The sequence below is a fragment of the Empidonax traillii genome, unplaced genomic scaffold (genome assembly GCF_003031625.1).
Source record: "Empidonax traillii isolate 1590-97213 ecotype Southwest subspecies unplaced genomic scaffold, ASM303162v1 scaffold38:size1800464, whole genome shotgun sequence".
In the NCBI taxonomy this organism is placed as follows: Eukaryota; Metazoa; Chordata; class Aves; order Passeriformes; family Tyrannidae; genus Empidonax; species Empidonax traillii.
The window spans coordinates 144,613-171,956 of record NW_020955231.1 but is presented as its reverse complement, the minus strand read 5'-3'; the positions used below and the strand labels follow the sequence as shown (position 1 = coordinate 171,956).

Here is a 27,344-nt window from a genome sequence, read left to right as displayed (position 1 = left end):
CGGCCGGCGCCCTCCGCCTACGCCCTCCCCGTGAGCCGCGGGCCGGCAGCGAGGCGCAGAGTGGCCGGGCAGCCGGGGGGATTTACTTTCTGACAGCGGCAGAGCAGCCCGGGCCGCGGGGCGGGGGTCAGCTGTGCCCCTCTCGCAGGATTAAGGCCGCCCAGCCGAGCCCTCATCTGGAGCCGCTGTAAGTGCCTTTCCGTCCTCGGCCTTCGGGGCGGGCTTCCCCTCTTCTTTCTCCGTGAGCTCCTTCATGCTAGCCCGGTCGGCCGTAACCTTTCCGACGCTGGCACAGGGTAGGAGCATCCCCAGCGGGGTGGATCGGCGCTCCCTGCCCGGCAGCACCGGGACAGCCCCGCTCCCGTGCGGGGCCCGCCTTCCGTCGCCTCCCCGGGCGGCAAGGGGCGGCAGCGAGATGCGGGCGGATCGCGCCCTGCAGTGCCGTCCAGAAGGGGTCCCGCGGCTGTGCGCGGCGGAACTGTCCCCCGGCGCTGCGGGGAGCGCTGCCTGCCCGGCGGGGCGCGGCGCTTCCACTGCTCTGTCCTTGCAGGGCCCGGCGGCCCCCAACTCGTCGCCGCCGGGGTGCCGCAGCCCCGGCCGTCCCCTCGGGGCCGTCGCGGGCCCCTTCCCGACAAGCGCAGCCGGAGTCTCTTGCCGTTACTAAACTTAGTCATTTTCCACTCGGGCGAGCGGGGCAGGGGCTGTTTAAATTAGCCGGGGCTCCCTGTAAATAACGGCGCTGCGGGCTGCGCCTCAGCTGTCTTCAGGGTCCGGGAGAGAAGGGCGCGGGGAGACATCGCCGGGGAAAAGGAAGGCAGCCCGACGGCTTTTGGACAGTTGGATAAATGATATTTATGTAATGGGCTAGCTCCTGTTTATAGCAGAGCCGACCTCCCTGTAGTGCCGGGAAAAGGCGAGCCGGTCTTTGCGGACGGAGCGAACCTGTCCCGGGACGCCGCTAGCTGCGGCGCGCTGGCGGATGGGGTGCCAGAGACCAGACTGGGAATAACAGACCTTAACAGACCTGGTCGGGCGGCCGGAGCTTGAGCACCGACCCCCGTGGCGGCTCTGTCGGAACCATCGAGCCGCCCAGGCGGAGCGCGGCCGCCCGGCGCTGGGAGGCTGCGGGCAGAACCGGCAGTCGGACCTCTGGGCGCTTGCACGGGCTCTCCCGCCTCCCCGGCGCCGGGGACACGGTGCAAACTGGCGTCCCTCCGCCTCGCTGGTGCTTGGGAAGTCCGGCCAACTGCAGCGGGCGCCCGACGGAGGCCAGTACCATCCGCTCCCCCGGCTATTCCCCGCTCAACGAGTGCGGCTCCGGGGGAAGGGCCAGCCCGCCAGCTCGGCACCCCCTTGTCCTTTCCCCCGACCTCCTCCTCAGAGCGAAAGTAAGGAACGGGTTCGTCCCGGCGGCCGCGGCTCTGGCGGGGGAGGGCGGCCGAGGCGGGGGCCGATACCCGCGCCTCGCCGCAGCTGCTGGAGCGGGCTCGGCGAGGGGGGGGGCGGCGGGCCCGGTGCCGCCGAGCAGGACACACCTGTCGGCCCCTCACCCGGCGCCCCCGCGGCTGGACAGCTGAGGGGACTAGTGGGGAGGGGGCTGGATTCCCCCTCGGCAGCGCCAGGGCCTTGCGGAGGCGCTGGAGGGGGTTGCCGCAGCCCCCCCCGTCGCCACTGGGGTTGGGCAGCTCGGGGCAGAGGTCCCCCGACCGGGGCTCCCGAGGCTCTGCGCCCCTTTCCCGCTCGGCCTGGGGGGTTACCGGGTGCAGAGCGTGGCAGCGCACGGGCGGCCGCAGAGGAGCACGCTGCTGCCGGACGCCGGTGCCCGGCAGAGCTCGGGCGGTGAGCCCCTGGCCGCCGCACCCGGCTCATGCTTCGAGCTGGCGGTGCAGGAATCAAAGCTAATTTCTCATCTGCCTCCCCGTTCCTTCACCTGAGAGGGAAGCAACTTCCCGACCGATGGGACCACGATCTATCTGTCCACTTTCTAAGTGGAGTCTAGGGCTGAAGGCAAAGAGAGAAATTTAGCGTCCCCCAGACAAGCTTGTGGGTCTTCCACACATGGCCCGTGGCTTGGAGGATGCCAAGGATGAAATGGCTCTATCCCCTCTACAATTTCGGGAGATGCTAAAAGCAACAGCTCAGGAAGGTGTCTTTCAGGAGAGTTGCCTCTGTTCCTATCCCACCTTGCAAAGACAGGGAAAGGACCACTTTGCTGGCGATGGGATCAGGGTCTCCCTGGCTCCCGGCACCACCTCCCAAGCCTCTCAGTCTGTCGGTGAGCTGAAGGGATGGGTGTTTGTGCAGGCTTTGATGGTGCCTTGCTGTGAGGGACAAAGGGCTGCCTGCGGGCTCCTGAGGGACTGTCAGAGCATGGTAGCTGCTTTCAGTCTCTGTAAATGTCCGCTGAAGCGGAGCAGGGTTTGATTTTTTTTATTATTATTTTTTTTTCCCATTAACAAATTGTTGCACCATGCCCAGTACTCCTTACAAGGAACCCTCACAAGGGAGATCTTTCCCTGACAGCCTGGAGAGGGGTCTGGGCGAAGGTAGTGGTTTTCTTACTGTTACTGTAGTTACTGGGTGTGCCTGACCTGCAGCCCAGGTTGCCCCCATGAAAGCCCACCTGTATTCCTGAGTTGTCTCCTGTCCAAGACAACCAATATCAATCTCTGTCAGAGAAACTGTTGCAAGCCTCACTTAATATCTATTACATTTCTATAAGGGCTTAATTCAGGCAATTAATAGATCTGCAAATTGTCACTGGATTGCAAAAGTATTGGTTAATGTACCCTACAGAGAGGTGGCAAAAAAGAATGGCATCTTCCCTCTGTCAGATGCTACCCAAAACCTTGAGATTGAGAGGTGAGGCTGACTTTGGAGACTGCCAAAAAGAAAAAACCAGAAACCTGATCTAGGAGACTGCTCCAAAAGGAAGATGAGATGAGCTGGGGACATGAGGTCTGTCTCGTGACCTGGCACATGTGCCCTGGCTTTGGGGACAGGGGAGGTACCTGGGCTGGGAACAAAGTCCCAGATGGGGAGTACTGGTTTCGTGCTGTGTGCCCTGCATCAGGAAGGCAGCGGGATGACACCGTGGGGCCATGGAGGGAGGAGGGGCAGAAACAGAACTGGCTGTGGCATCTCTGAACAGGCTCATCTATTTCTCTGGCTGTTTAAAAATGGACGATTGCTATTTACTTAGGGCCCGATGGCAGAGGGGGCAAAGCTCTCCCTCTTGCTGAGGGCCACCCGAGGCTGAGGGCATTAGGCTGTGCCAAGGCCGGGCATTTGCTGTTGGCTGGGGAACAGCCTCTACCAGCTGGCGTTGAAGTTAGTGCTGAGGCTGTAGGAAGAACCCTCTCTTGTCAACACCCAGCTGAGATGGGCTGGGGTTTCAGGCGGCTGGAGAAAGATTTCTGAGGCCAGTCCGCCACACTTCCCTTCCTCCCCTTTGTGTGCTGCTCCCCCTCGCCAGCACCCCTGCCCTCCTCCCATCTCACCTCTGAATATTAATGCCTCTGGCAGATTGGATAATAATGTGACTGGGAATTGAATGAAGCTGGTTATTAGCTCTGGGCTTCCTTGGGGCATTTAAGGGAGTCCACAGGCTGATCCTGGAAGCTTGGCAGCAAAAGGGACCAGGGCCAGACTCGGCACAGGGGGTTGCTTCTGTGGGAAAGGATTTGATTGAAATCCTCATCTCCCTCTGATGCCAGAGGAGGACAGGTACTGCAGCCTAGCCAGAGCTACAAATTCCTGTGGGATGGTTAGCAGTGGATCTGTTGGTTTTCAGCAAAAATTAACTATTAAAAGTTGTTTTCAGGAAGGAACTAGGAGATGTAGCTGAGCAGAAGCTGAGAAACATTTCTACTATGAGGCTTTAAAGAGCTGGAGAGTGTCAGAGTATTACCAAGCAGATTCAGGAAGGGGACAATCCTCTGTACACAAATAGGAAATTTCCTGCTGATTGGCAGCGTCCAGGTTCAAGCTCGTAGCATTCGCTTTTGAAGAGCTGCACCTTATTGTCTGTCTTCTCAGGATCCTCCTAGCCTTTCCATAGGTGGATCTCTGGATGCTGTAGCATGAAGGAAAATATCTCTGAGCAGAGGAGAAACTGAGCTCTGGCAGAATTACTTGATCTGGGCTAGAAATACAGTCTCTGTCCCCCGGACCCTCAATCTGATGCTCTTTGCTATCTCCTAAACCGCAACTTCACCAGAAAATAAACATTTACACACCGTTGAGTAGTGCAAAAGAGGAGGGAAACCAGAGCTGGGTTTGCAGAAACTGCTATTAATTTTGTCCGTCTGACTTTTCAACTGTTCAGAATGTTCAGAGATGCATTAATAGGGCTGTAGCAGCTACTAGGCATCTCAGCTGATCCCCAGCCTGGGGGAGCTGGGTCCCGCCTGAACTAAATTAACCCCTCAAAATCACCATAAGAACTACTGTGATTGAGACACCTGTTTGTAAACACCCATCAAACAAGTTCCACAGTCCCAAATCTGAGAACCTAAGAAGCACCTCTGTTGGGAGGATATAGTACATATGCCTCTCTAGATCTCATAGTCCTGATCCTACAGACTACTCTTTCTAAATAACTATATTTATTTGCTACTTGGGGAGCTTCAATGGTGTGGCATGGGCTGGAAGGCTCAGCACCCGCACAGCTGCCTGCAAAAACTGAAAAAGTACAAAAATAGAATAAAATTAATGACTGGAGAGTTTGCAGTTACTTTCACCTCTCTCCCTCTTCTTCGTTCCTTCTTCTCCTCAACTGCATTTAAAGCAGAAGCATCCTTCCCACCACCATTGTCTCTTCTCCCCTTCCAATGCTGCCATTTATGCGAGTCTAATTTTATTTTAAAAAGCTGATTATAAGTGACCATTGTGAAGCATGAGGATTTCACTCTAAATCAAGTTGACCTGTCTGCGTGTGGACATTTTTATTTACTTTTTTTTTTGAAAAGCAAATAAACATAGAATCCCTCCCACATAAAGCAGCTCCTCACTTAGATTTGAACACACTTTAAAAGAAATCTCTTTTGTTTTAGCCATTTTTATTTCCTGTTTGTTTCTGAGCTTAGACTTGACAATGAAAACCACATGAAATTCCCTTTTTGTTCCATCAGATTTATTTTTGGTGCCACAATATCCCAACTTCCAGTTCTACAACTTGGGATTTTTTTTTTGTTTGCATTTACTGCGAGGCTATTTTTTTAAAGCAAATGTATGCAGGTTTTCTTTCAAAATAAAATAAGAATTTCTAGAGGACTGGATGTATCAGAATGATTAAAAAAAATTAAATCTTTATGGTAAATTAATTGAGCTATAAAGGTCAGTCTTGGGATGGATCCATAACCTAACCAGGGAGAAATACCAAAGTAGAATATGCACTTATGTGTCCCATTTAAAAGGGTTTTACAGCTTAATATGTGTTGGGTATTTTTTATTAACGGTGATTAAAACCACCGGTGCCTGAGCTCAGATATACCCTAGTCCCGGTCAGGGTGGGAGGCTGAAAAGCCGTTCCCTTCTGTTCCTCCCTGCAGGAGAGGTTGCTCTCAGGGTGACAGGGGGCTGGGCGGGCAGAGGCATTTCTGGCTGTACGGCCCCATTCCCGGAGCAGGCTGCCCCGTCGTCGGAGGGAGATGGTGTGACCCAGGCAGCAGCCTTTTGAGACGGCTCACATCCCTCTGCCCCGTCCCTTTTCTCTCCGAGCCGCTTTGATGGGATCGCCCGAGGGCCAGACTGGCTGAGTAATTAGGGCTCTGCAGCTTCCTCTCCTACCCGCCCAAACTGCTTACCTCCCAAGGCTCCGCATGGGATGTGGCCTCGAGCAGATGGAAAAACTAAGGATTTGGCGGAGGAACCGGGGAGGGGAGAAAAAAAAAAAAAAAAAAAAAAGAAAAAAAGGAGAAGCAGACTTTGTCCTTAGGCAGCACACGGCATTTCAGGATCCCCCAAATCAAACCTCTTGGTTTTGCTGCTTGCGATATCTTTTGTGCCCCCGGATTTAGAGACACGGGACATTTCGTCACTGCCCCGGGTGGGGCACCTGGGCGAGAGGCTGCGGGAGAGGGGCTACCAGCTCCTCCCTGCTTGCCCACCCGCCCTTCCTCCTCCTCGGCCCCGATACCCGCGGTGTCACTGGTCACTGCGGGCGCACAGCAGGAAAACCCGGCGATGCGCGGGCCCGATCCTGCCAGATCAGGCCCCGCGCAAAGCGCTGCAGGATCGGCCCCGACAGTGTTTGCTAATCGCCTTCCTCGACTCCTTCAAACAGTGTCTGGGTAAACAGGCTGACCTTCGGGACATGTTGCAAGGTCCATAAAGACGGAGTGTGTGGGGGAGCAAGCTCCAGCATCCCTCCCGGAGCCACTCGCTTCTCGCCCCAGCCGTACCAGCTGCAGCATCGCAAGGAAGAGGGGAGGAGGGATACTGCGGGCTGAGATCATCCGCTTGTTTTATTCACAGCGGCCTTCGTCCTGCAAGGGTCTTCCTGCCAGAGAGCTTTAAAAAAAAATAAATATAAATTGCTTGGGGGGAGAAAAAAAAGACAAATCATCAGGAAACTTCACAGTCAGACACAGCAGACATCGGCTCCCTCCCGCGCTGTGGGTTTGCACTGTGAGACAACACACCCCTCAGAGAAAGCCAGACGTTTCTGGGCTCTTGTTGCCTTAACCAACGGAGCTGCTCTGTGGCCATGGTGGCTGGTGGGGCCATCACGGCCCTCCTGGCAGTCGCCCCTTTTCCCTTGGCAGCTCTGCGACCTTCTGGGCTCTGACAGATTGTCTTAAAACAACAATCTAGCACCACCCCTCCAAAAAAAAAAAAAAAAACAACCTTCTTTCTAGCTGCCGATTTTGCCAAGTTTTGTCATAGAACAAATGTTTATTATCAAGTCGAACTTCTCCAGAAAGGATTTCCAGCAGAAGTGCTGATGGATGGCAGACACTGGCAGTTCTACAGCGCACCGAGGTCAGACGGCCCTAAGGGTGTGACATGCCGATGGCAGGGAATCCTTCCTGACCTTCAACCCCCTGCATCACCCGCTTGATTAGGGGCTTTCTCAAGTGTGTTTACTAATTGTGAGAATCATTTACATCTTCGATAAAATCTGAGTCACCCACTGCCCCCTCCATCTGCATACAAATCTCCTGACAGCAGCTGGAGTCACAGAGCTCCAGTCCTTGATCTTGCTATCTGTGCCTCACTAAAATGGGGCAACTTTACAGCCACAGACTCTGCCCAGCTTCTGCAAGCACAGCCCCCACAGGAATTGGGCCAGTTTCTTTGACTGCCAGAATAATTAGTCAAATTCATGCAATCGCCCAAATAAATACAGCAACACATACCAATCTGCTGATGCCAGGCCCTGGTGGCCTTTGCTGCTGCATGAGCAGCGCGTGTCCGGCCCTGGGCTGCAGGCAGGCTGCCTGCACCTCTCATCCCTGCCTAGGATCCTGGCTTGCAACTGTCTCATCTCGCTCCTGGCGCTGCAAGAGTCCCTTGTCTGCTGTGGCTATGCAGCTATTTCTCATATGCAGGCACAGGCAGTTCCCTCAGTGGTGGTATGGGTTGCTTTGGAGCCAGCCTGATGGGGCTGCAGGAGTGGGCAAGGGCAGGCAGGGACGAGCGGGGCCGTTGTGTTCAGGCCAGGCCAACGCTTTAGCAGGTCCTTTGTTTTCGTTGCAAGATTTTCACAGGGAGAATTTCTTACTGAAATCAGTCTCTTTTCTCCCTTCCCTAAAACAAAGGGATTAATTTCCCTGAAGGACTTTTCTTCCCCCATAATTGCAAACCATGCCCTCACTCCCAGCACTCCTGCACTGTGGAGCCACACCGCACCAGCAACTTTGTGCGATTGAAATTTGTTTGGGCAAAATTGAGTCTTTGCTGATTTATTTTGTTCCAGATGCCTAACAAACAAAATAAGCCATAACAAAGCGTAGCTTTATTAATATAGCTGCATAGTCTGTCAGAAAGAAAATCACAGTCCTGGTTTAGAGAGCTGAGGTGCCAAAAGCCCCATTGAGGCAGAGCTAGAGAGGGACACTGGAAACCCAGCTGGACACAGCAAGACTTGCTGTACAGTGCTTACAAGAATGCAAGAAGTATGAATGTTTAGTTTAGGGAAAAAAACAACTTTGCAGAAATTATGGCAGGACTTTTTCTTCTGTGCTAGGATTAGAAATTAATTTCCGAATTTTGTGCGCTATTTCAGAAACTATCTGGGTAGGCTAAGGGCAGCACTGAGGTCCACAGATACTAATGCAAGTAACTTGCTTTAAGCCAAGCCCAAGCACGTTGCCCTGTCTCTGCAGAACCTACTGCTTCAGCTTGGCAGGGTCTGCACCAGTCTGGGGGCCACAAATACACCCACTGGGGAGAATGATGCACCATGTACAGGGCATGGTGACATCAGGGCACTTCCACGCCACAGGAGCTCAGTGTGGCCCATCAAATAAGCGGACAGGACACATTCCATTGTGGGCTTTTTTTGCTGTGGACATGGGTATGGAGCTGTCAATCCTTGGGACATTTCCATTGTGATAATCCTCCAGAATACAGGCAATCTATTAACTCTCTGCTGCCCAGAGCAGAAGTTTCAGCCATCACCCTCCTCTGCAGCGGGAGGTTCCTGTCAAAGTGAAGGAAGACGTAGCTTGCTCTCATGTTGCAGGCTGCCGCCAGCCCCAGGGAAATGCATTAAGCAGTGTCCAGCAAGGCTGGGCATTTCCCTAACACCTCTTATCTGAGGATCTAAAAGCACTTAAAGGAATTTTGCTTCATTACCTTCACCAGCTCAGATATGCTCATTAACATGATTTCTGAGATGAAGGATATAGTTCCAGAACAGTCCAGTAGTTTTACCTACATCATAAACGAAGTCAGGCACAGCACCTTACCTCCCTACCTCACATTATTGGAAACTTCTCCATAGAGCCATGCATGCAATGAGAAACAATCTGAACCCCCTTGTCAGAGAGCCAGCCTGTGCTGCCAGCTGTGGCCAGGGAGCCTGGCAGCAAGGGCCCAGGGCTGCTGCAGTTTGCATGGCACCATGCACTGCTGGCAGTGCTCTGCAGCCCACACCGTGTGTGGGGCAGTGCCAGGCAACTTGTTCTGACAGCAAAGATACTAAGTGCCTCAGGGAGCTTTGGCAATTCTTACTGATGGGAGGAATAAACCCCCCAAATCATGTTCCAGGCTTCAAAGCAGCACACACCATCCAGTGCCAGAACTCAAGGGGTAGTGCCCAGCTGCAAGGACTAAATTGAGAAATAAAGTTTATTATAACCTGTGACTCAGCCCTTGCTGGAGGTCAGTGATCCACTTTTGAGCGTGCACCCGAAAGCACTGCTCAGCCAGCCTGGGGCTGTGCACAGCCTGATGTTTTTGGAAGCAGGCAGCTTGTCTCTCCTGTCCCATAATGGCCCTGTGCTCTGGGTCACCAGTTGGCTGCTGCTGTTTATCTTCCAGTGATTAATGGTCACTCTTGGTTCCTGCTGCAATTCCATTAAGATTAGAGACTTGAAGCTACACTGAGATGTTTAGCAGTGGGTGACCCTGGTCTCCCTATAGCTGTATTTCTGTAGTCTTGAGGAAACAAAGATTAACTCTTGTCTGGCATCCCATATTTTTTGCTTTCTAGCAGCAGGGAAAGAGCCCCGTGCAGGCAGTGCTTGTGTTGGCTGGCAAAGAGACTCTCGGCTTGCTGAGCAATTCATGTGCTGTGCAGGTGTGACACTTGAAATCCCAGCCTGCAGGCACCCTGATGGCACCATCTCCTGAACAAATGCACGTATCCAGAGAACAAAATGCTCTTCCAGGAGGGAACAGGCACAGCCTCAGCCACTTCCTCTTTGACAAGCGGCAGAGGAAGAGGCATGGGCTGTTTCACCTTAGCTCAGCCCCTCATGGGGTCCATAGTGTAGAGGCAGATCATCTTCCTGAAAATGTGCAGTTAAATAGGGTCCCAAATATCTGTCTCTGCTAAAAGTAAACCAGCACACAGGGAATGTGAGCATGAGAAGAGTGAAGCAATTAGCAACACTCCATCAGGAATTGTGGATTCCTCTCAACAGTTTGACTTTTGCGATTGATGGAGCAAGAAGAGACAGCTCTGACCCTAAGAATCTAGTGTAACATCATACCTTCACCTCAGGCAATGGAAGAAAGAAAGGACACTTCCCTCCAACTGATTGCAGAGTGCCTTTCAGCCTGAGGGATAACCCTGAACTCTTTGTGGAGATCAGTGATTCCAAACAGAGGATTCAGCTACCGTGGCCCTGTCCGGAGGTAGAGGCAGCGGAGGAAGCTTACAGGTCCACAGGGCTGTGCTGATCTGCTGGAGACAGGCCAGCAGATCCTTGGGTCACCAGTGGTCCTTGTGCTGCTGCCTAAGAACCTGAAGCATCAGGTCCCTGGTAGTGCAGAGTGTCAAGCAGCACACACTTGTCAGTCTGAAGGCAGCTCTCAACAGGCAACATCCACATCACAAAAAACACCCCTAGAATGAGTCTTACCAGGCTTGAAGTTAGCCTTTATGTTTCCTTCCTGCCCCCTCAAAACAAACAAACAAACAAACAAACAAACAAACAAAGGCTTCTTTGCTCCCAGGTGATGGAGCAGCATGTTACTGAGAACCAGTACAGGGGTCACAGGGACCCTTGTTTCTTTTTTTGGGTAAACAAGGTCATGTAGGAGTGTCCTCCTTCTCCTGCCCCAGTAGCCCTGACTTGGGCAGCTGGGAACTGGGGCAGAAATAGAAAGGAGGTGAATCTGAAAGGAGAAAAAGCCTCAAGCCAGAATTGCCCTCCTGCTCTCCACCATGCCTGTGGAGCAGGGATGGCAACTCCCTGTCTAGCTGGAGGGTCTTGTGCAGGTGGCCTCAGCACCTTCTCCTGGGCACCAAGGAGAGGATGCACACACGCAGTGACTGGAAGAAGAGGTGTGTTTATTAAAGGTTTGGGAACCTTTATCTCAAGAATACTAACATATATCAATGGAAGGAGCTAAAGGTGCTGGAGCAGGCTAGGAGCCATGGCCAGTTTTACAAAACTGAAACCTCTGAGCAAGCCTGGCTGCCTGGTGCAAGTACAGGAGCTGTTGCAAAAGAAACTGTTCTTTTACGTTAAAAGAAAGTGAGATGAAGATTCAAATTGAGATGATAAGTTTGATTTTATCTAAAGATGGTTTTGAGGTGCCAATTTCAGTAACTCCTTGAGACCAGGCAAACAACTTAGCAGAAATGCCACAAAGGCTTAGCGTTGACTTTCTTAATGTTCTTAATGTCTCTGCCTAGAGTTAGATCTAGCCAATGTGGAAGAAAACTCTTTTATTTGAATCTGAAAGGGCTGCATAATCTAGAATAATACCTACAGCCCTTTGTGTCAGTAGCATGAGGTTACCTTTGGGTAAATACACTGGTACAGAGCTCATGTGCTGTCCCCATCGCAGACTTTTCCTGCTTTTATAACTATGGAGAAGATCCCCCACTCCCTTTGCTTTTGCTTCTCCATGGCCTCCTCACAGCGAACTGAGAAGGCATTCCTTGATGCCATCATATATGGCACATGCTATAGGTTATGCAATTACAAATATACATACAACATCTCCTCTTTGAAATCCTCATGGTTTTAAATTCAGTTCAGCCACAAGTCCCAGTTTCATCTTGAATACTGGCCACACTTTAATACCAGTTTTAATCTAGATGGCCACTGTATCCCTGAGGCAGGCCAAGCATGCTATGTTGTATCCAGCAGCTTGGATCAACCTTGCAACCGCTGCACTAGTGCAGTCAAGAATGGGGCATGAATTTTCAATAGCAGGACCGGGTTCCGCTGAGCCCTATACCTTGTATTGTCCTTTATACCTATGGAATCAGCTGTAAGACACCACCCACTGTTTTTTCTGTCTTCACTTTAGTTTGCACACATGAAAGCAATGCAAGATGTGCAAAAAAGAGCATACAGGACCCTGCACAGAAGGACACTGTCCTTGAGTAACAGCAAGACAGGAATATGAATTCCTCCTTAAATCTGGTCCAGTACAGAGTCAAGCCCTAGAAGAGAGGAAATTGTGCTTGACAGATGCAATCATATGCAAATGGCTGTAGAAGAGGGGAAATTATCATCTACAAACATTGGGCAGAAATTCCATCTGCTGCAGCCTCAAGAAGGGCTCTTAATAAATTCTGAGACAGCAAAGTGACACACATCTTAATCAAGACTTAATCCATGGAATTAATTCGCTGTGCGTTTCTGCATAATTCTGAGAGTAATGCTAAAAGCCGTGGCAATATCAGCAGCAGATGGACTCCCCCTACTCCATGCAAAGGTATTAAAGAAAACACAGCCCCTGTCACATCACTTCGTGTACATGCACATGGCAAAAAGCAACAGGGCTGTGCCCTGCTGCTGCCAGGAGCTTAACACAGCCGGCAGACATCAAAGGTCAGGCTTGCCACGAGGTGGAAATGGAAACCAGCTGCCTGGCAAAGATGGAGTCCTGCCACTTCTCTCCCACAGGAGAGGAGAAGCCCAGAGCAAGGCAAAGGTCTGGGGAACAGCACCAGGGCCCTTCATTAGATGCTGCTTCCAGAGAGCAGTAACTGAGGCTGATGTTGAGACATATCCTCCAGTACCTCGGAAAGGCTGGGAATGAAGATCAAGTGCAGGGGAGGGCTAGGGGTTTTGTGAGTGAGATCAGTTGCAGAAGCCAGCCAGATAACCATTAGAAATGGCTCCCTGCCCTCTCACTGCAGCCTGGAAAGCATGCGGCAGGTATGGGAATCAGCCTTGCCAAGGGCCCTGGTGGCAGCCTTGCAAAAATTGACAGGAGGCTTTAGACAGCTCTGAAAATACATTCTTAGTCACTGTCATCCACCTCCAAAGGAGGTGCAACAGCTCTGTGATTAATCTCTTGTTTACATGTTTAAACACCAGCACAGTCCCGACTGCCTTCAGCACGCTCCCTCCCTGATGCACATGGATTTGAGGGGCTGGGCAATCCTTCACCACCTAGAATCCAGTCTTCACAACTGACCTCCACCTGCAGTTTGGAAGTCCCAAACACTTGGTCCAAACCTCCCTAAACCCAGGGGTCCCAGATCCTGGCTCAGTGCACTGGCTGCTGTTATGTTTTAGAGGGAGAGGATCCCTAGCTGGGAAGGTGAGGTATCAGCTGGAGGTGGCTGCAGTTTCAGAAGCTGCTGTGGTCCCCTCCAAGCCTTCATAAACCATGCAGCGGTGACAATGGAACATCCTGCATTTGTCAGGGTTATGATCCAAAACTCAAATTAAGGGCTAGCACAGGGCCAGCTCACCTTTCCAAGGGGATGTGGCCAGACCTGGAGCACTTACTGCTTCACACCTGCCTCTTCATGAGCATCCAGTGTGGTCCAGAACAAAGTGGTGCTCTCAGCTGAGCTCCTCTGGGCAATACAGGTGGAGGGTGGAGGGGCCCCAAGGAAGCAAACGAGAGAATAATCATGAGAATAACTGATCTTGAGACAGAGAGGTGAGGAAAGAGGTGGCAGAGGAGTCACGGTGATTACTGCAGTTGTGTGGAGCAGCACTGCCAGCTTCCCAGTTGGAATGCTTTCATCTAGGGGAGATGCCTCACCAGTACAGAACAGTCACTTGAGGGGACATGGGGAGCCTTCAGTCAGGATGACCTAAGGTTGGAAGTGAACTGCTTCTGCAGCCAGGATCACTAGTTCCCAGGCACCCAAGGGCATGTAATGTGATTCCCGTGTTAATTCAGGTTCCAGAGGTCCTTATGTACCCCAAAGGAGTCCACTTATACTGCCTGGGTCCCTGCTTATAGCAGTGCCTGTGGAGGCAGATGTGCCTTCGTATCAGTGCCGGGCACGGAAGTGTTTTTCTTTTGGGATGTGTGCATGTAGTGCTCTCTGGACAGCTTTAATTGGGCTTGACCAGCTTGTGGAAAAGCAAGAGAGAAAGAGGGCAGGGAGGATGAGAGAGGTGGGATGACTGGGGAAGGTGCTAACAGCCCTTGGCTGGCCCAGAACCACTTCCTCAGATCTCCATTACACAGCATGCTCCCGGCGTTGCTATTTCAGTCTGAATGTCACCTATAAATTGGAGGCTCTTTCTCTGAAGGCTGCAAATAGAAGTGTCACTAGATGATCTTTGATTTATAGAGAAGCTCAGCAGAAAGCCAGGTATGTCCATTTTCCAGCCAAGAAACTCAGAGGGGTCCAAGGATCACATAGGGATCCTTTGCTTTTCCTAGACCTTTCCTCAAGGGTTGGCAAGTCCCTGCCAGAGGGTGTGGGGAGAGGTCGCACACATAGATTCGTCTCCCTGATCACCCTGTGACTGCTGTTTTTCAGATTCCTCCTCCTCCACCACCCATCCCTGCCCCATGGATTTCAACCTTCTGGCAGACGCAGAGGCTCGCAGCCCAGCCTTGTCTCTCTCGGACTCTGGAACTCCTCAACACGAGCACAGCTGCAAAGGGCAGGACCACAGTGGTGAGTGCAAGGCTCAAGATGCAAGAAAGACCCTGACCTGTCGTTTTGGGTCGATGTGGGTTGCCAGTGGCTTGCAGGAGCCGGCAGCAGGGCTCCCAGGGATACGCTGAGCTTCCTGTTGTGCCGGGAGCCAGCACAATGCCATAGCAGCATGGCTGTCCCAGCACGCAGGGAGAAGGCATAGGGGTGCATGTGGCAGTGACAGCCATCGGGAGGGCAAGGCCACCATCCCAGCCATGGGGTTGCCTCGCCCTGGCTGCAGGTAGCCACTGCTCACAGAGGGCACAGCCCATGGCAGGCAGGAGCCAGGCAAGCCAGGTCAAAGCCCAAGCAAGATTTTATTGTGTTTGCCTGAACAGGATCCCCAGAGCAGTAGAGCTCTCCCCACAACATAGGAAATCTTACCCAAGGCACAGAAGGCTACACCAAATTTTAAACTGCCCCCCCCCCCTTTTTTTTTTTTTAACTCTGTTTAAATTGTTTAGGTTTAAACTTTCAATGCTAAAGGTAAACCGTGGGCTGAACTTCCCAGGTTCAGGCAATAAGAAGGAAGGGAAGCACTGTCTTCTTCCTGCTTTAACTGAAGAAGCCTGTTCACCTGTGCCTTGGTTCAAGGCTCTGCAGCAGGCTGTTGCTCTCCCCAGGAGGTGCCTCTGACCATTCCCAAAGGCTGAACAAACTGCAAGTCTGCTGCATTCTTTATCAGGCTCTGAGTAAGAAACATCACCATTCACACCTGTTCAGAAATTAGCTACCAGATGCTCTGGCTTCCCCTGGATTTTGCATCTGTCCGGTGACTGCTCCATCCCTTATTACTCTAGATGTGTCAGGACAATGCAAAGCTACTCCTGCCAGTGCTAGTATGAGGGGAGGTGAGGGCTGGGGACAGCCTGTTGCTCTTTGTGTAAAGCCTCCAGGCTCACTCATGTGCAAATGCTAATAAGTTAATGATGCAGATTAACATTCCCCAGAGTAAGTATCATGAAGGGAGTTAAGGTGGGATAACTATGGTCAGAGAATCCACCCGCCAAATTTCACACTGCACTTGTACCTTAGTTGGGCACATCCCCAAGCTCAGTGGCTCCTCGTCAGCTGCTTTGGATGCATGGCAGCGTCTCCATTCAAGTGGCCTTCCCAATCAGGCCCACCCTGGCATGCCACAGAACTGCCAGTTCAGACGCTGACTTTTTTTCCATTAGACATGAGCAGCTAATTCCAGCTATGACTGCAGTCGTTTCATTGAGTGGGCGAACGTGCACGAGATATATTCCACAACCTATTCTGGGGTGACAATAAATGCTGGATGCCTGGCTACATCACTCCCCACTGTCTTAAATGGTCTAGAAATAAAATGGTTCTGGGAGGTGAGTGTTTGTAAGCCCTACCTGCAGCAGTGTCAGGCAGAGCAGAGCTGGCTACCAAGGGCTGCCCGGGGCAGGGTGGGGCTGCACTTCTGGCACTTCTTGACTCTCCTCAGGAGAGCAGCTTTCCTACTTCTCTTTGGCCCTGTTTCGCTTATCCACAGAGTAAGAGATCCTGAGGAAACGAACACAAACCTTGCTTGTCTGAGCTCAGCTCTCAGGGATCTCAAGTGTTCTCCGATAGCATGGCATGGTTTGTGACACCCCCTTCTGTTGGTTTCATCAGGCAGCACAGGCAGGAGGAGAGCAAGGATGAGGAGTGAGGTGGGTGAAGAACCGCCCCATGTTTCCCCATATTGTGTTCCTCAGCATGGATTCAGGGCACCCACATCCTTTATGTGGGCTCCCTTCTTTCCCTGTATTGCTACATTGCTGATCCCCACTGCAGTGTCAAATCTCTGCCCCATTTACAGAGAGCACTTCTTCCTTGCATAGAGAGGAAGCAGAAAAGATGAGACTCCCTATAAGCAATGCTTAGAAAGAGCTACAGGTAGCAGGTATGGAAACAAAGAGGACAAGATGAACTTGTAACTGCAGGAATTTTTTCTGGCTCAAAGTTGGGATTCCTACTTCTCCTTAGACTTAATAAGATTTATGAAAAAGTCTACACCAGAAGGTACTGAGAAGATGAATACCAAAGCAAGATACTTGGTTATCTTTTCCACCCAGATGCAGCCCATAAGCCAGTGGTACCTTCACTCCATTCTCCTTCCCTCTCGGTATAGTTTCTTCCTGAGTGAAGAAGGGCAGTCCTGAGCAGGAGCTCCTGATTAGGGCACAGCCTCCTGCTGCACAACAGCCTCTTTGGAAACCAACATTTGTCTGGGACTCTGGTGAGAACATATCCCCTGTATGCATCAGGCTCCTAATTAACACAGACTCAGCAGATGAACAAACAAACCAAACGTTGTCAGTTCTTCTGTACTGAGCCATTCCTAATAACTAGCTCAGATGTGGCGGCATCACTCCCCTTTTAATGTTTTGGAGACGGATAACGCATGACTTTTCCCCCTTCCAATACTGGATTAGAGCATTCAGCTAGAGAAGTCAGATTTATATCCTTGGCAAGAACTACTAACAAAAAATTCACATTAAGAGCATGCTTCCAAGAGTCCTGCTGAACTTGGGATCCCCACATAAAGATGCTCATGAAAATGAGAAGAGTACCACTAGACCACAGGCAGCTCTTTCGTTCCACTTTTCAGTTCCTATGGCTTTGTCTCAAGAGTGGACTGTGAAAGTTCTTGTACAGATACACCCTGGATGGAAACACAAGCTGGTCCTGGCACTGGGAACAGGACATGGCACCTTCCTGCTTGGAAGAACCAGCTTACATCCTGCTGCTGTGAACAATGGCCATCTCACTCTCCCTGCATTCACATTCCTGCTAGAGATAGCATTAGATGTGCCACAGAACCAGAGGTGGGTGGTGAGGAGCCTGTGGGGAACCCACATTGCTTCAGTCAGTGCAAGATGTACCCACAAACCTGTGACCACACTCAGGCCTTTCTCTGCTGAGAGCGAGTGCCCCTTCTGCAAATGCTCCTGTGACTCCAGCATTGCTCCGTTTGGAGAAGGGCAAGTACAAGAAGGGTTTTCCAGGAACAGCAGGAAGAGATTTCTGAATTAACAAGCTGTCACAGGAATGGGGTAGTGGCACCAGGTTCCTGAGACAGGAACATCTTCAAGGGCTGGGCTCCATTAAAGCACCTGCTGTTGGCACAGCACTGCCCTGCAGCAGAATCCTTTCTCTGTCGAGGCTTTGATGCTTTAAAGCCTCCTCCCTATGCCCCATAAAAGCCAAACGGAAAAGATGGAGCCTAATTTCCAGAGCATACCCATCTGGCTTGAGGAACCCTCTTTCTCCTCTCTCAACTGTATTCCACGCTACTGTTTTCTTGCCTCTCTGCTTTTCAAGGAGCTGTACCAGACACCTTCATGCTCAGATTTTTCTGGACTTTGAATCCTTTTGAGCTTTCCACTCAAAGAACTACAACCAAACAAAAATCCGAATTTCAGCAGAGTGATGTCAGGATTTTTTAAAACGTTTTTCTCCCAAGCGGAACAGTTTGGGAGCTTATTTGCAATAATTTCTATTTAGTTTAGCTATTTCCCACTGTAAAAGGACACCTCTCCTCCTGCTGAAGACCTGATTTTCACCTGGCTTCTAGATCAGAGGTAGGAGAAGTTAAACATCAGAAATTATTTATTTTCACTGGAATAATTTTCTCCTATGGTGACTCATCATGATTCTCAGCAGAATTAAACACAAGCTGTAGCTTTCTTCCATCAAAAAAAGAAAATGACCCATTTGAGCATTTGGGCAATCTATGGAGGACAACTACAGGGAAGATACTTATTTTTTCATTCTGCCCCTGTTTGCAGAGTACCAACGGCACCAAAAGGGGCTGTGGCACAGGGAGGCAACTGGCTGCTCACCTCCAGCCACAGCAGCCCAAAGCTCAGCATTGAGACATGGTCTCAATGCCCAGGAGGAAGCTGAGCTGTATGTTTTGGTTAGATACCAGTGGAACACTGGAAAGTTTTGAGATGTTCATTTAGGGGGCAACAAAATGAAAGACATTGCCTTTAGGAGAGGAGAGTCTGAGTGAGGAGAAGGGCAGAGGCAGGAGGAAAGGGAGATGCTGGAATACTTCATGGTAAGGTCTGAGAGGCCTTTTCCTACTTTTTAAAAATCAAAATATGTGCGCCTAAGTAAGAAGGTAGACGACCGAGAAGGGAGGAAGGGTGAAAATTTGTGTTTCTCGGGTTTTTGAGTTAATTTTGAGTTTCTCAGGTTTCTCAGTTAATTGAGCAGCCTCAACTTGCTATCATTGGCAATTTGCCTTTTCCCATCACTTGTCCACAGCGACATTACTGGATCTTTTGCTGTGCCATAAGCATTAATTTCTCTTCAGTTTTTCTAGAGGGCAGAGAGTTTTAAGCATAGTAAGAACCTGCTAACCTGGGTAAGTTCTGCCACAATCACCCATGTGAACTGCAACAGACGAAAACCAGAGACTGGAAGTTTGGAAAATCTAAATCCAGTCACTTGGAAGATAATACCTATTATGGCAGTTAAAGGAGGGCAAGCTGTGCTGCACCAAGGGGCCATTGTTTTTGGTGCAGGGTGGATGCCTGCTCACAAGGACAAGGGAGGGAGATGGGACCATAAACGGTGGCTGAAGTGGAGGGGGACCTCACTGAGCATGCACTGATTGCTCCAAGGATAGGCTCCCCAGCTGCATCCAAGCCCTCAAGTTAACTCAGGCTATCTCTCCCATTCTTTCTGTTTCTCACACAGACACCGAGAAGTCCCAGCAAAACCAGACGGACGACTCCAACCCTGAAGACGGCTCGCTCAAGAAGAAGCAGAGGAGGCAAAGGACACACTTCACCAGCCAGCAGCTCCAAGAGCTGGAAGCCACTTTCCAGAGAAACCGTTACCCAGACATGAGCACCAGGGAGGAGATTGCAGTCTGGACCAACTTGACAGAGGCACGAGTCCGGGTAGGACTGCAGCTCTTCCACCTTCCTGGGCCTGTGTTTGTGGGGAAGAAGCCTGCTGTGATACAAGGACAAAACTGTCCCCAAACCAAGGAAGGAATTTGGAGCACTAGAAAATGTCCATCTTGGAAACACCTCACCAAACTCTACACTTGAGATTTGACACATCGAGCCATACCCATATCACCCCGTGCTGGTGGTGCCTTCCCCCTCCAAGGCCACCTTGCATTTACATAGGGAGATACAAAGCCCAGGCTCTGCCCCACAGAGCACCACCAGCTGGCTGCCTCGACCCAGCAGACCCCTTCCTTGTAGTGCCATCATTCCCCAGCCCTAGCCTTGCTGGAGGGCACTCTTTGGAGCTCATAAACCACTGCCCAATCACAGGCTCGGTATGGCATTGCTCCAGCTGGAATGAGAGCTTCTCCCTGCTACTAGAAATATGAGTTGGCAGCACCATGAATAGCCTTCCAGCAGCTTCCATGCTCTAGGAAGTTATATTGTTTGAGCCCCTCCAACACTAACAGATTTTTCTGTTAGAAGACAGACTTATAACACCCCACCCCAAGCTGGTCCTGAAGTAAAGTAAAAACAAGAGAGGTTATTTCCTCTGTTCAGCACCTCTCAGGACACATCCCCAAATACTTTGCTCCAAGTCACACCACTCCAACCTCACCTCCTGGCTTTGGTCACTCAGAAGTACAGGAAGTATTTTCCTCTCTTTTCCCTATATAAAAGGCATCTGTTTGTTGAGTGAGGTGGGTTATTCTGTGTGTTGTGAAATGGCAGTGGTTAGAATTTGATCTAAGTGGTGATTCTTGCTGGGAGATGACCCTGCAGCCCAGACATCTTGCTGACACTCTTTCCTGATGCTCAGCCTCCCAGCTCCCTGGCAGCATCCCCAGCCCTTTGCTCTGGGTTTGCTAGGTAAAGAAACCAGGGCAAGGCCCCTTCCAAGGACAGCCCAGAGAGATTTCTATGATTCTATGATTTCCATGCCCTCCTTCTCTGTCTCTTGCAGGTCTGGTTCAAAAACCGCAGAGCTAAATGGAGGAAGCGAGAGAGGAACCAACAGGCTGAACTGTGCAAGAACAGCTTTGGAGCCCAGTTCAATGGACTGATGCAGCCTTACGATGATGTGTATTCCAGCTATTCCTACAACAACTGGGCCACCAAGGGCCTCGCCACCAGCCCGCTTTCGGCCAAGAGCTTTCCCTTCTTCAACTCCATGAACGTCAGTCCCCTCTCCTCCCAGCCCATGTTCTCCCCACCTAGCTCCATCACCTCAATGACCATGCCTTCATCCATGGTCCCTTCCGCAGTGACCGGAGTACCGGCCTCTAGCCTCAACAACCTGGGAAACATCAACAACCTGAACAGCCCGAGCCTCAACTCTGCTGTCTCATCCAGTGCCTGTCCTTACGCCTCAACAGCCAGCCCCTACATGTACAGGGACACATGCAACTCCAGCCTGGCCAGCCTGCGGCTGAAGGCCAAGCAGCACGCCAACTTCACCTACCCGGCAGTGCAGACGGCAGCTTCCAACCTGAGCCCTTGCCAATACGCCGTGGATAGGCCTGTATGAAGGGCTGCCCTCTGCCAACCAGGGACTTGACCTTAGCCTGACAAAAGGAGACCTTTAGCCCTACAACAGCGTACGTCCTGCAGAGAATGAGAGTGAACATGAGAGCGTAAGAGGGAGAGAGAGAGAGAGAGAAGTGAGCAGGCAGACGAACCTTTATGAAGATTTGTCTATCGTATGGTGAATTTTGACTGTCTTTCCCCTTCAAAACCCCTTCCCTTCTTGCCTACCAAAACTCCTCCTCCTCCATAAAGAAACCAAAACAGTCTACTGGAAGCCCTAATGGAGAAATAGGAGCCCCAACATGCAGGGTGCCTGACCCATGGGCAGCAGAACCAAGTTTCAATCTGCCCCTCCAAACTCCACAGGGGTGAGCCTCCCATATTCCTGGAACAGCCACTCTTCACCCCTGCAGGGAATAGCCAGAGATAGGACAATGTGAGTGGTGCCATTTGGTGCTTGGCTGACCTGTTTTCTCTGCACATGTGCAAGACTTCAGTTAAAGATATCTTGCCCATTTATTTATCGTAAGGATAATGAAGCCAGTAAGGAAGCCTTGTCTCAGTTGATTGGCATCTCTCTTTATAATGCATATACACATGGCCCTTCAGACTTGAAGTCTTTGGAGCTGGGGGTTGTAAGAATATAAAATATGTGTCTGTATATGTATCTTATATATATACAAATACATATATAGACATTAAAATATGCTTTTTTGGTTTTTATGTGAAATAACCTATAAAGTAGACCTTAAAACCAAAAACCCTGTAAAGGAAGCACATCCACTGAGGCAGCATCCTGCCTGTCATGCTTTACTGCTTCAGCCATTTCCAGTCAGACACAAACACTGTTGTCAGTGTACATCCGAAACAGCCCTTTTTGCAACCATCAGCTCCTCCTTGCACATCTCCTTCCCTTCCCTTCTCCAAATCCCATTTCCAAAAAAGATAATAAAATAAAAGTTGGCACAATCCCTTTAAGCTTCTGCTTGTCTGATTATTGAGAGCACAAACCTGCATCCGAAGATATTGAAATCAAGTGCCAGCAGCCCAGGCAAGAGAGAGCATCCTTAGGAGCACCAGCATGAGGCAACCCAAGCTGGAACAGGGCTGAGTTTTGGAGGAGCCATCTCTGTTCCTCACTTACAAATCAAACACCTGGCTCCTCAGAAAAATAAAAGCCCACAGACCCAGTATGAAGAGGAACACAAGTCCCCTCCCTGCTCCCTGTCTACATGCACCCACTGCAGCAGGAAGGTTGAGTCTCTCCTGGCTCAGGCTTCCTCACTGTGCAGGATGGGGCCAGCACCTTTGTGCCCCCAAAGCCAAGGGCAGGGGAAGCCCCCAGGCACTCCTGCTCTGAGCAGTGGTCCCCAGGGGAGAGGCCAGCAGCAGCAACCTGCCCTGCTCAGTTTCTGTTGGGAAAGCTGCAAAACAGAGGTTGCCCTCCCAAGATACACATTCACCTGGGGAACCTGCTGCTTCAGCCAATGCAGAGGGATGCAGCAGGTCTCTCCAAGGGCCCCAGGAAGCTCCAAGGCAGCAGGGGAGCAGGACATCCCTACTTAGTGCAAACACCTTTCCCTTCATCAGGCACAAACTCCAAGGGGAAAGAACAACCCCAATATTTTACTTTTCTCTTAAGAAAGAAGAAAAACAACCCAGCATCTCTTCACAACAAACTAACAGGTCAGGCAAATCTGGCATAAACCATGTTTCTGCAATGTTAGCATGCAGAGAGAAAGCAAGTTCTTTGTTAAGAATGGATGCTCACTGGGACACAGTAAGTGCTTTCTCACAAACAAAGCATATAAACTGTTCAGTCTTTGCTAAAGCCTATTCCCTAGGGAGCAGTTACTACTGAAGGTATTGGTGAGTACATGCTGAAAGCAGTCACAAGTGTCAGCCCACCATCACTGTAACAAATTATTTTTTGCTCTGAGCTAACCCATAATGAGGGAGCCAAGTCATCCTGCTGAAACAGCTAACAGTGGAAGCACAACCCTATCTGCAGCATGCATTCAAAGATCAAGTGTAAACATATAAACCATAGACATAGTGGATCCCAAACAAGACTTTTCTGGATCCTACCTTGCCACTGGGCACCAGTGCTGCTGAGGTACCTTCAGTGATTAATCTCCTTTCTGTGCTAGAACTGCCATCCAGCAGCCTTTCCACCAAATACACACCTCACCTTGGTGCTATTGTGCTTAAGTCCCTTCTCTGACACAGTTTTTCCACCTAAGGAAAGAAAGAAGGGCCTGGGCTTCTCTCTAATATCTTCTCCTCCACTGAGCCTGACTCGTAGCTGAGTCCAACTCCTCTCCCTGATAATCCAAGCTAGGTGGTTCCACAACCCTCTCCTACTGTCTTGATGAGGAGCTGAGCTCTTTACACACCCCATCCTTGCCCTCCTCCTTTTCCATACACCCTGCGCCTCCACCCTGTGCTGGACTCAAGCACAGGTGGGAACATGGCAAAGTTGGAATAAGCATCTTTCATAAAGATGCAGCTTTACCTGGAAAAGAATTTGAAGGGAGATCCAGCTTTCCTTTCACTTGGGTGGTGTTTCTATGGAGGGAAAGAAAATGCTCCTTTCTCTTCCCTGCATCGGAAGCCAAAAGTAACTTGAGCTCTTCCTTCCCTTTTCATCAAAGATGTGTTTTGTCTTGAGCAGTTTTGGTGTAGCTTTGGTGGTTCTCCATGCTTGTGAAGATCCTGTACTTGTCTCACAGAGAAGATGAGGTTTGGTTGGGGTGGGGTGGGGCTGTACAAGGCTGGCTGCTGCTGACTGTTGCAGGATTCAGTGGATGAAAGATACGCCCGACTATGCAGAGCAGAAGGCCAACTCCAGCACATGTTTCTCACTGTCTCCTTTGTGAGGCTTTGGGGAAAAGTCAAGACTTAGTTTAGGTACTGATTTTTCAGCCTGAGGTTTTCTATGCAGTCATTTCAATTAACATTACTCCAGGCCACTCTGATTTCTAAGCAGGACAAACTCAGTCAGTACTCGCACGAGGTAACTGGTACATGCCAGTGTGTGTGGCCAGTGGCTCTGCAGGCTGGCCTAGTTGGCTCAAGTTTCTCCTTCCCAGTGCTGTACAGAGATGTTCTCGTCTGTCTCTGCAGCCAAAGGTATTGCACCATGTAGGATCCAAACCAGGTGACAAACCACACACCAGCTCTGAGCTGAGAGCGCTTTGTACAATGACCTAATGACTGACACAACCTTAAAATCTGCAGAAAACAGAGATGGCCAAAAGCAAATAACTAAGTAAGCAAGTTGGCAGCAGAGAGCTCTGGGAGAGGTCCCCTGTTTTCCAAATGCCACCTGCCTTCCTGATGCTGCTGGGCCAGTACAGCCTTCCACGTTCAGCTCCCTCCCCGTGGGGCCAGGACATGGACATCATGCTCTCTGGTCCAGCACAAACACAGCAGGTTTACTACAGGTGTACTACAGACCTCCTCCAGGACCTCTCTCTCTCACCCAAGTCTCCAGTACCTTCACAGCTGTATCTTCTTAGTACTGTAAACAAAGCAGGCCATTTTTAGCAGAGTCCTGCTTATTCTGAAGACCTGTTAGGCAGATAACTTTGTCACTGGATACTTCCCAATCTGCAGATTTAGCAAGTGCACATTCTCCTCCATCATCCAGGTCATTAATGGAAATGCTGAGCAAAACCAGTCCTGGAACAGATGTCCCTGAACCTCACTCAACAGACCCCTTCCTTTTCAACAGTGAACTGTGGATAACTCTCTGGTTATAATTATTCAGAGGGTTTTGTACCTACCCGATGTCTCATCTAGATGGCATAAAGGGCTCTTCTTCACCATGCCATTGCCCCATCATAAAGGAAATTTGGATTATTTTGACCAGATTCTGTTCTTGAGGGGTACATATACCTCCTGTTCATCTCCACTGCTTACAAATAGTGAAATTATTTGTTCTAGCATTTTTTGGGTAGTGATGGGGCTGGGATTTAACTATCAGCAGTCCCTGGCTTTTGGTCCCAGTCCCCATTTTGAAGAGGGGGTACAAAGCTTGCATTTTACAGTCTTTCCAAGCTTCAGTGTCCCTCAAAAATTCGCACAGATAACAATAACTAATTTTGAGATTGCTTTGTGTGAAGTTCACCACACCCAAATGGTCTGAAAAACTCCTGTTTACCTAAATACTCTCTTCCTGGCACTTTTCTTACTCAAAGACAGCCTTTAGCCCCCATCACCGGCATGGCTTGTGCTCTCCGTTTCCCCGTAGCTGTCTGAGTCTGAAGGCGAAGCCAAAGTGCACCGAACAGTTGGGTGTCCTGAGTGGCTGCCGTCATTGCTTCCCCTCCACCGAAAAGCAGCACAGCACAGACCCTATTTAGTATCCTCTTGTTCATACAACGAAGGATGTTTTCTTACTCTCCTTCCTCGGTGCGTGCTGTCAGCAGAGCCCCGAATTGCGGGGTGGATGGAAACGTCCGAGCCCCTGCTGCAGGTGTTAGCAACTGGGCTCAGGTGGCCCCAGAGCTGTAGGAGGTGGCTCTACTTTCTGTCCTAATCGCCGTCTCGGGCCCCGCTGCCACCGGGCATCGCGGGCGGCGGGTGTCACCTAGCGGCGGGTGTCACCTAGCGGCAGGTGTCACCTAGAGGCGGGCAGCGGGCGCCGGTGGGCGCCGCGCTCCTGGAGCGGCGGATAAAGCCTCCGGAAAAAATCGCCTAGCCCTGCTTCACTGGCCCTCGCAACCTGGGGCCCCGTCTACCCCCGCCCCCGGGAAACCTTGCTCCCCGCAGCACGTCCTCTGCTCGGCCCGTACCGGAGCTGCAGGGCTGCTCTCCTGCATCCGCAGCCTCCGGGCACCCCTTCGGCTGCCCCTAAGCCAAGCTGCTCCAGCTGTGCAAGGGTCCTCGAAGACGCCTTCAGTGGGGACCACGGCTCCCCCTGAGCACTGATTCCTGCATGAGAGGCAACTGATTGCTCTTCATGACCTCAAAGTAAAACAAACACCCTCCCCCCCAAAAAAATAGACAAATCCTCAAGATACACGCCTTCCAAAGCATGCCCGCTGTCTGCTTCAGCTCACCAGCACATGTAAGAAGGACTTTTCTTCACAGAGTACCAGGAGGAGTCATTTCCAGAGAGCTTCAGGGAAATAGCACTTACCTGGGAAAGGAGAATGCTATTATTAGCTCCCCAAGCCCCAGCAAGCACCACCACTTTACTCTCACCCACAGCTCAGCACTCCAGACAACTTGCCAAACAGCAGCAGCAATATAAAACACAGGAGAAATAAAAGTCTTCCCCTTCCTAGGTCTGGGAAATTTATTGCTACCTTTTGTTAGCCAGAGTGAACAGCAGGGCAAAGGGGCTAATGCTGGGCTTGCCGATGGTGTGCATTCCCTGGGGAGGGTGTAGGGCAGGTGGGGCAAGGCAGCATTGGAAAGGTACCCTCACATTCTGTGTGGATGGATGTGGCCATCTGGAGAATTGCAGTGTCTCTTGGAGGGGGAGAGAGAGCATCTCTACAAGATGCCCTCAGCAAACCCTCCATCTGCTGGGTTGATTCCTGCCCCATGAAAGATACTTCCTACGCAAACGGCATGCATGGATGGACCTACAAAGAGCTCTTCCAGAGGTGAAGCCTTCTGGAGATGCAGAGCCCTGCCTCCAGTGCCCTGCTATGCACTACTGAGTGGGGCAGCACCAGCAGAGCAAGAGTAGTCGGATAGCTCACTTATTCCACAGAGCATCACCTCTGAAGCACCAAAAACACATCAGGTATTTTAGGTAGAAAAACAGTAACTGTGGAAACACCACTTTTTCAATGTTTTGTGTCTGGCTGGGCCCAGAGAGTTGTGGTGAATGGAGCTAAATCCAGTTGGTGGACAGTTGCTAGTGGTGATCCTCAGTTTTGGGGCTGGTCCTGTTTAACATCTTTATTGATGATCTGGACATGGGGATGGAGTGCACCCTCAGTAAATCTGCAGATGACACTAAGTTGGATGATCTGCTAGAAGGTAGGAAGGCTCCGTAGAAAGACCCAGAAAGACTTGATCAATTGGCTAAGAACAACTGCATAAGGTTTCATAGGGGGAAGTGCCAGGTCGCAGCAGCCCCATGCAGCACTACAGGCTGGAGGGTGAGTGGCTTGAGAGCTGCTTGGCAGAAAGGGACTTTGGGGTGCTGGCTGACAGCTGGCTCAATATGAGCCAGCAGTGGGCCCATGTGGCCAAGAAGGCCGATGGCATATGGGCCTGTATCAAGAACAGTGTAGCCAACAGGACTAGGGCAGTGATCACCCCCCTGGACTCAGCCCTGGTGAGGCCACACCTCGAGGGCT

At 50.9% G+C, this 27,344-nt stretch overlaps 1 protein-coding gene across 1 annotated transcript; it reads left to right on the top strand.

Annotated features, from left to right (window-relative positions):
* PITX3 (paired like homeodomain 3) lies at positions 1-21,999 on the top strand. Its single transcript, XM_027878076.1, has 4 exons — positions 1-187; positions 14,369-14,509; positions 19,235-19,440; positions 20,459-21,999. The coding sequence occupies exons 2-4, from the start codon at positions 14,401-14,403 to the stop codon at positions 21,020-21,022; spliced, it is 879 nt and encodes a 292-aa protein (XP_027733877.1). The 5' UTR covers positions 1-187; positions 14,369-14,400; the 3' UTR covers positions 21,023-21,999.
* The last annotated feature ends 5,345 nt before the right edge of the window (positions 22,000-27,344 follow it).

What these genes read in the sequence shown, in the direction of transcription:
- PITX3 (XM_027878076.1), top strand. Translation starts at nt 14,401, where the DNA reads ATGGATTTCAACCTTCTGGCAGACGCAGAGGCTCGCAGCCCAGCCTTG. An exon ending in CAAAGGGCAGGACCACAGTG is followed by an intron (nt 14,510 to 19,234) that starts GTGAGTGCAAGG and finishes TTTCTCACACAG; the next exon opens with ACACCGAGAAGTCCCAGCAA. An exon ending in TGACAGAGGCACGAGTCCGG is followed by an intron (nt 19,441 to 20,458) that starts GTAGGACTGCAG and finishes TGTCTCTTGCAG; the next exon opens with GTCTGGTTCAAAAACCGCAG.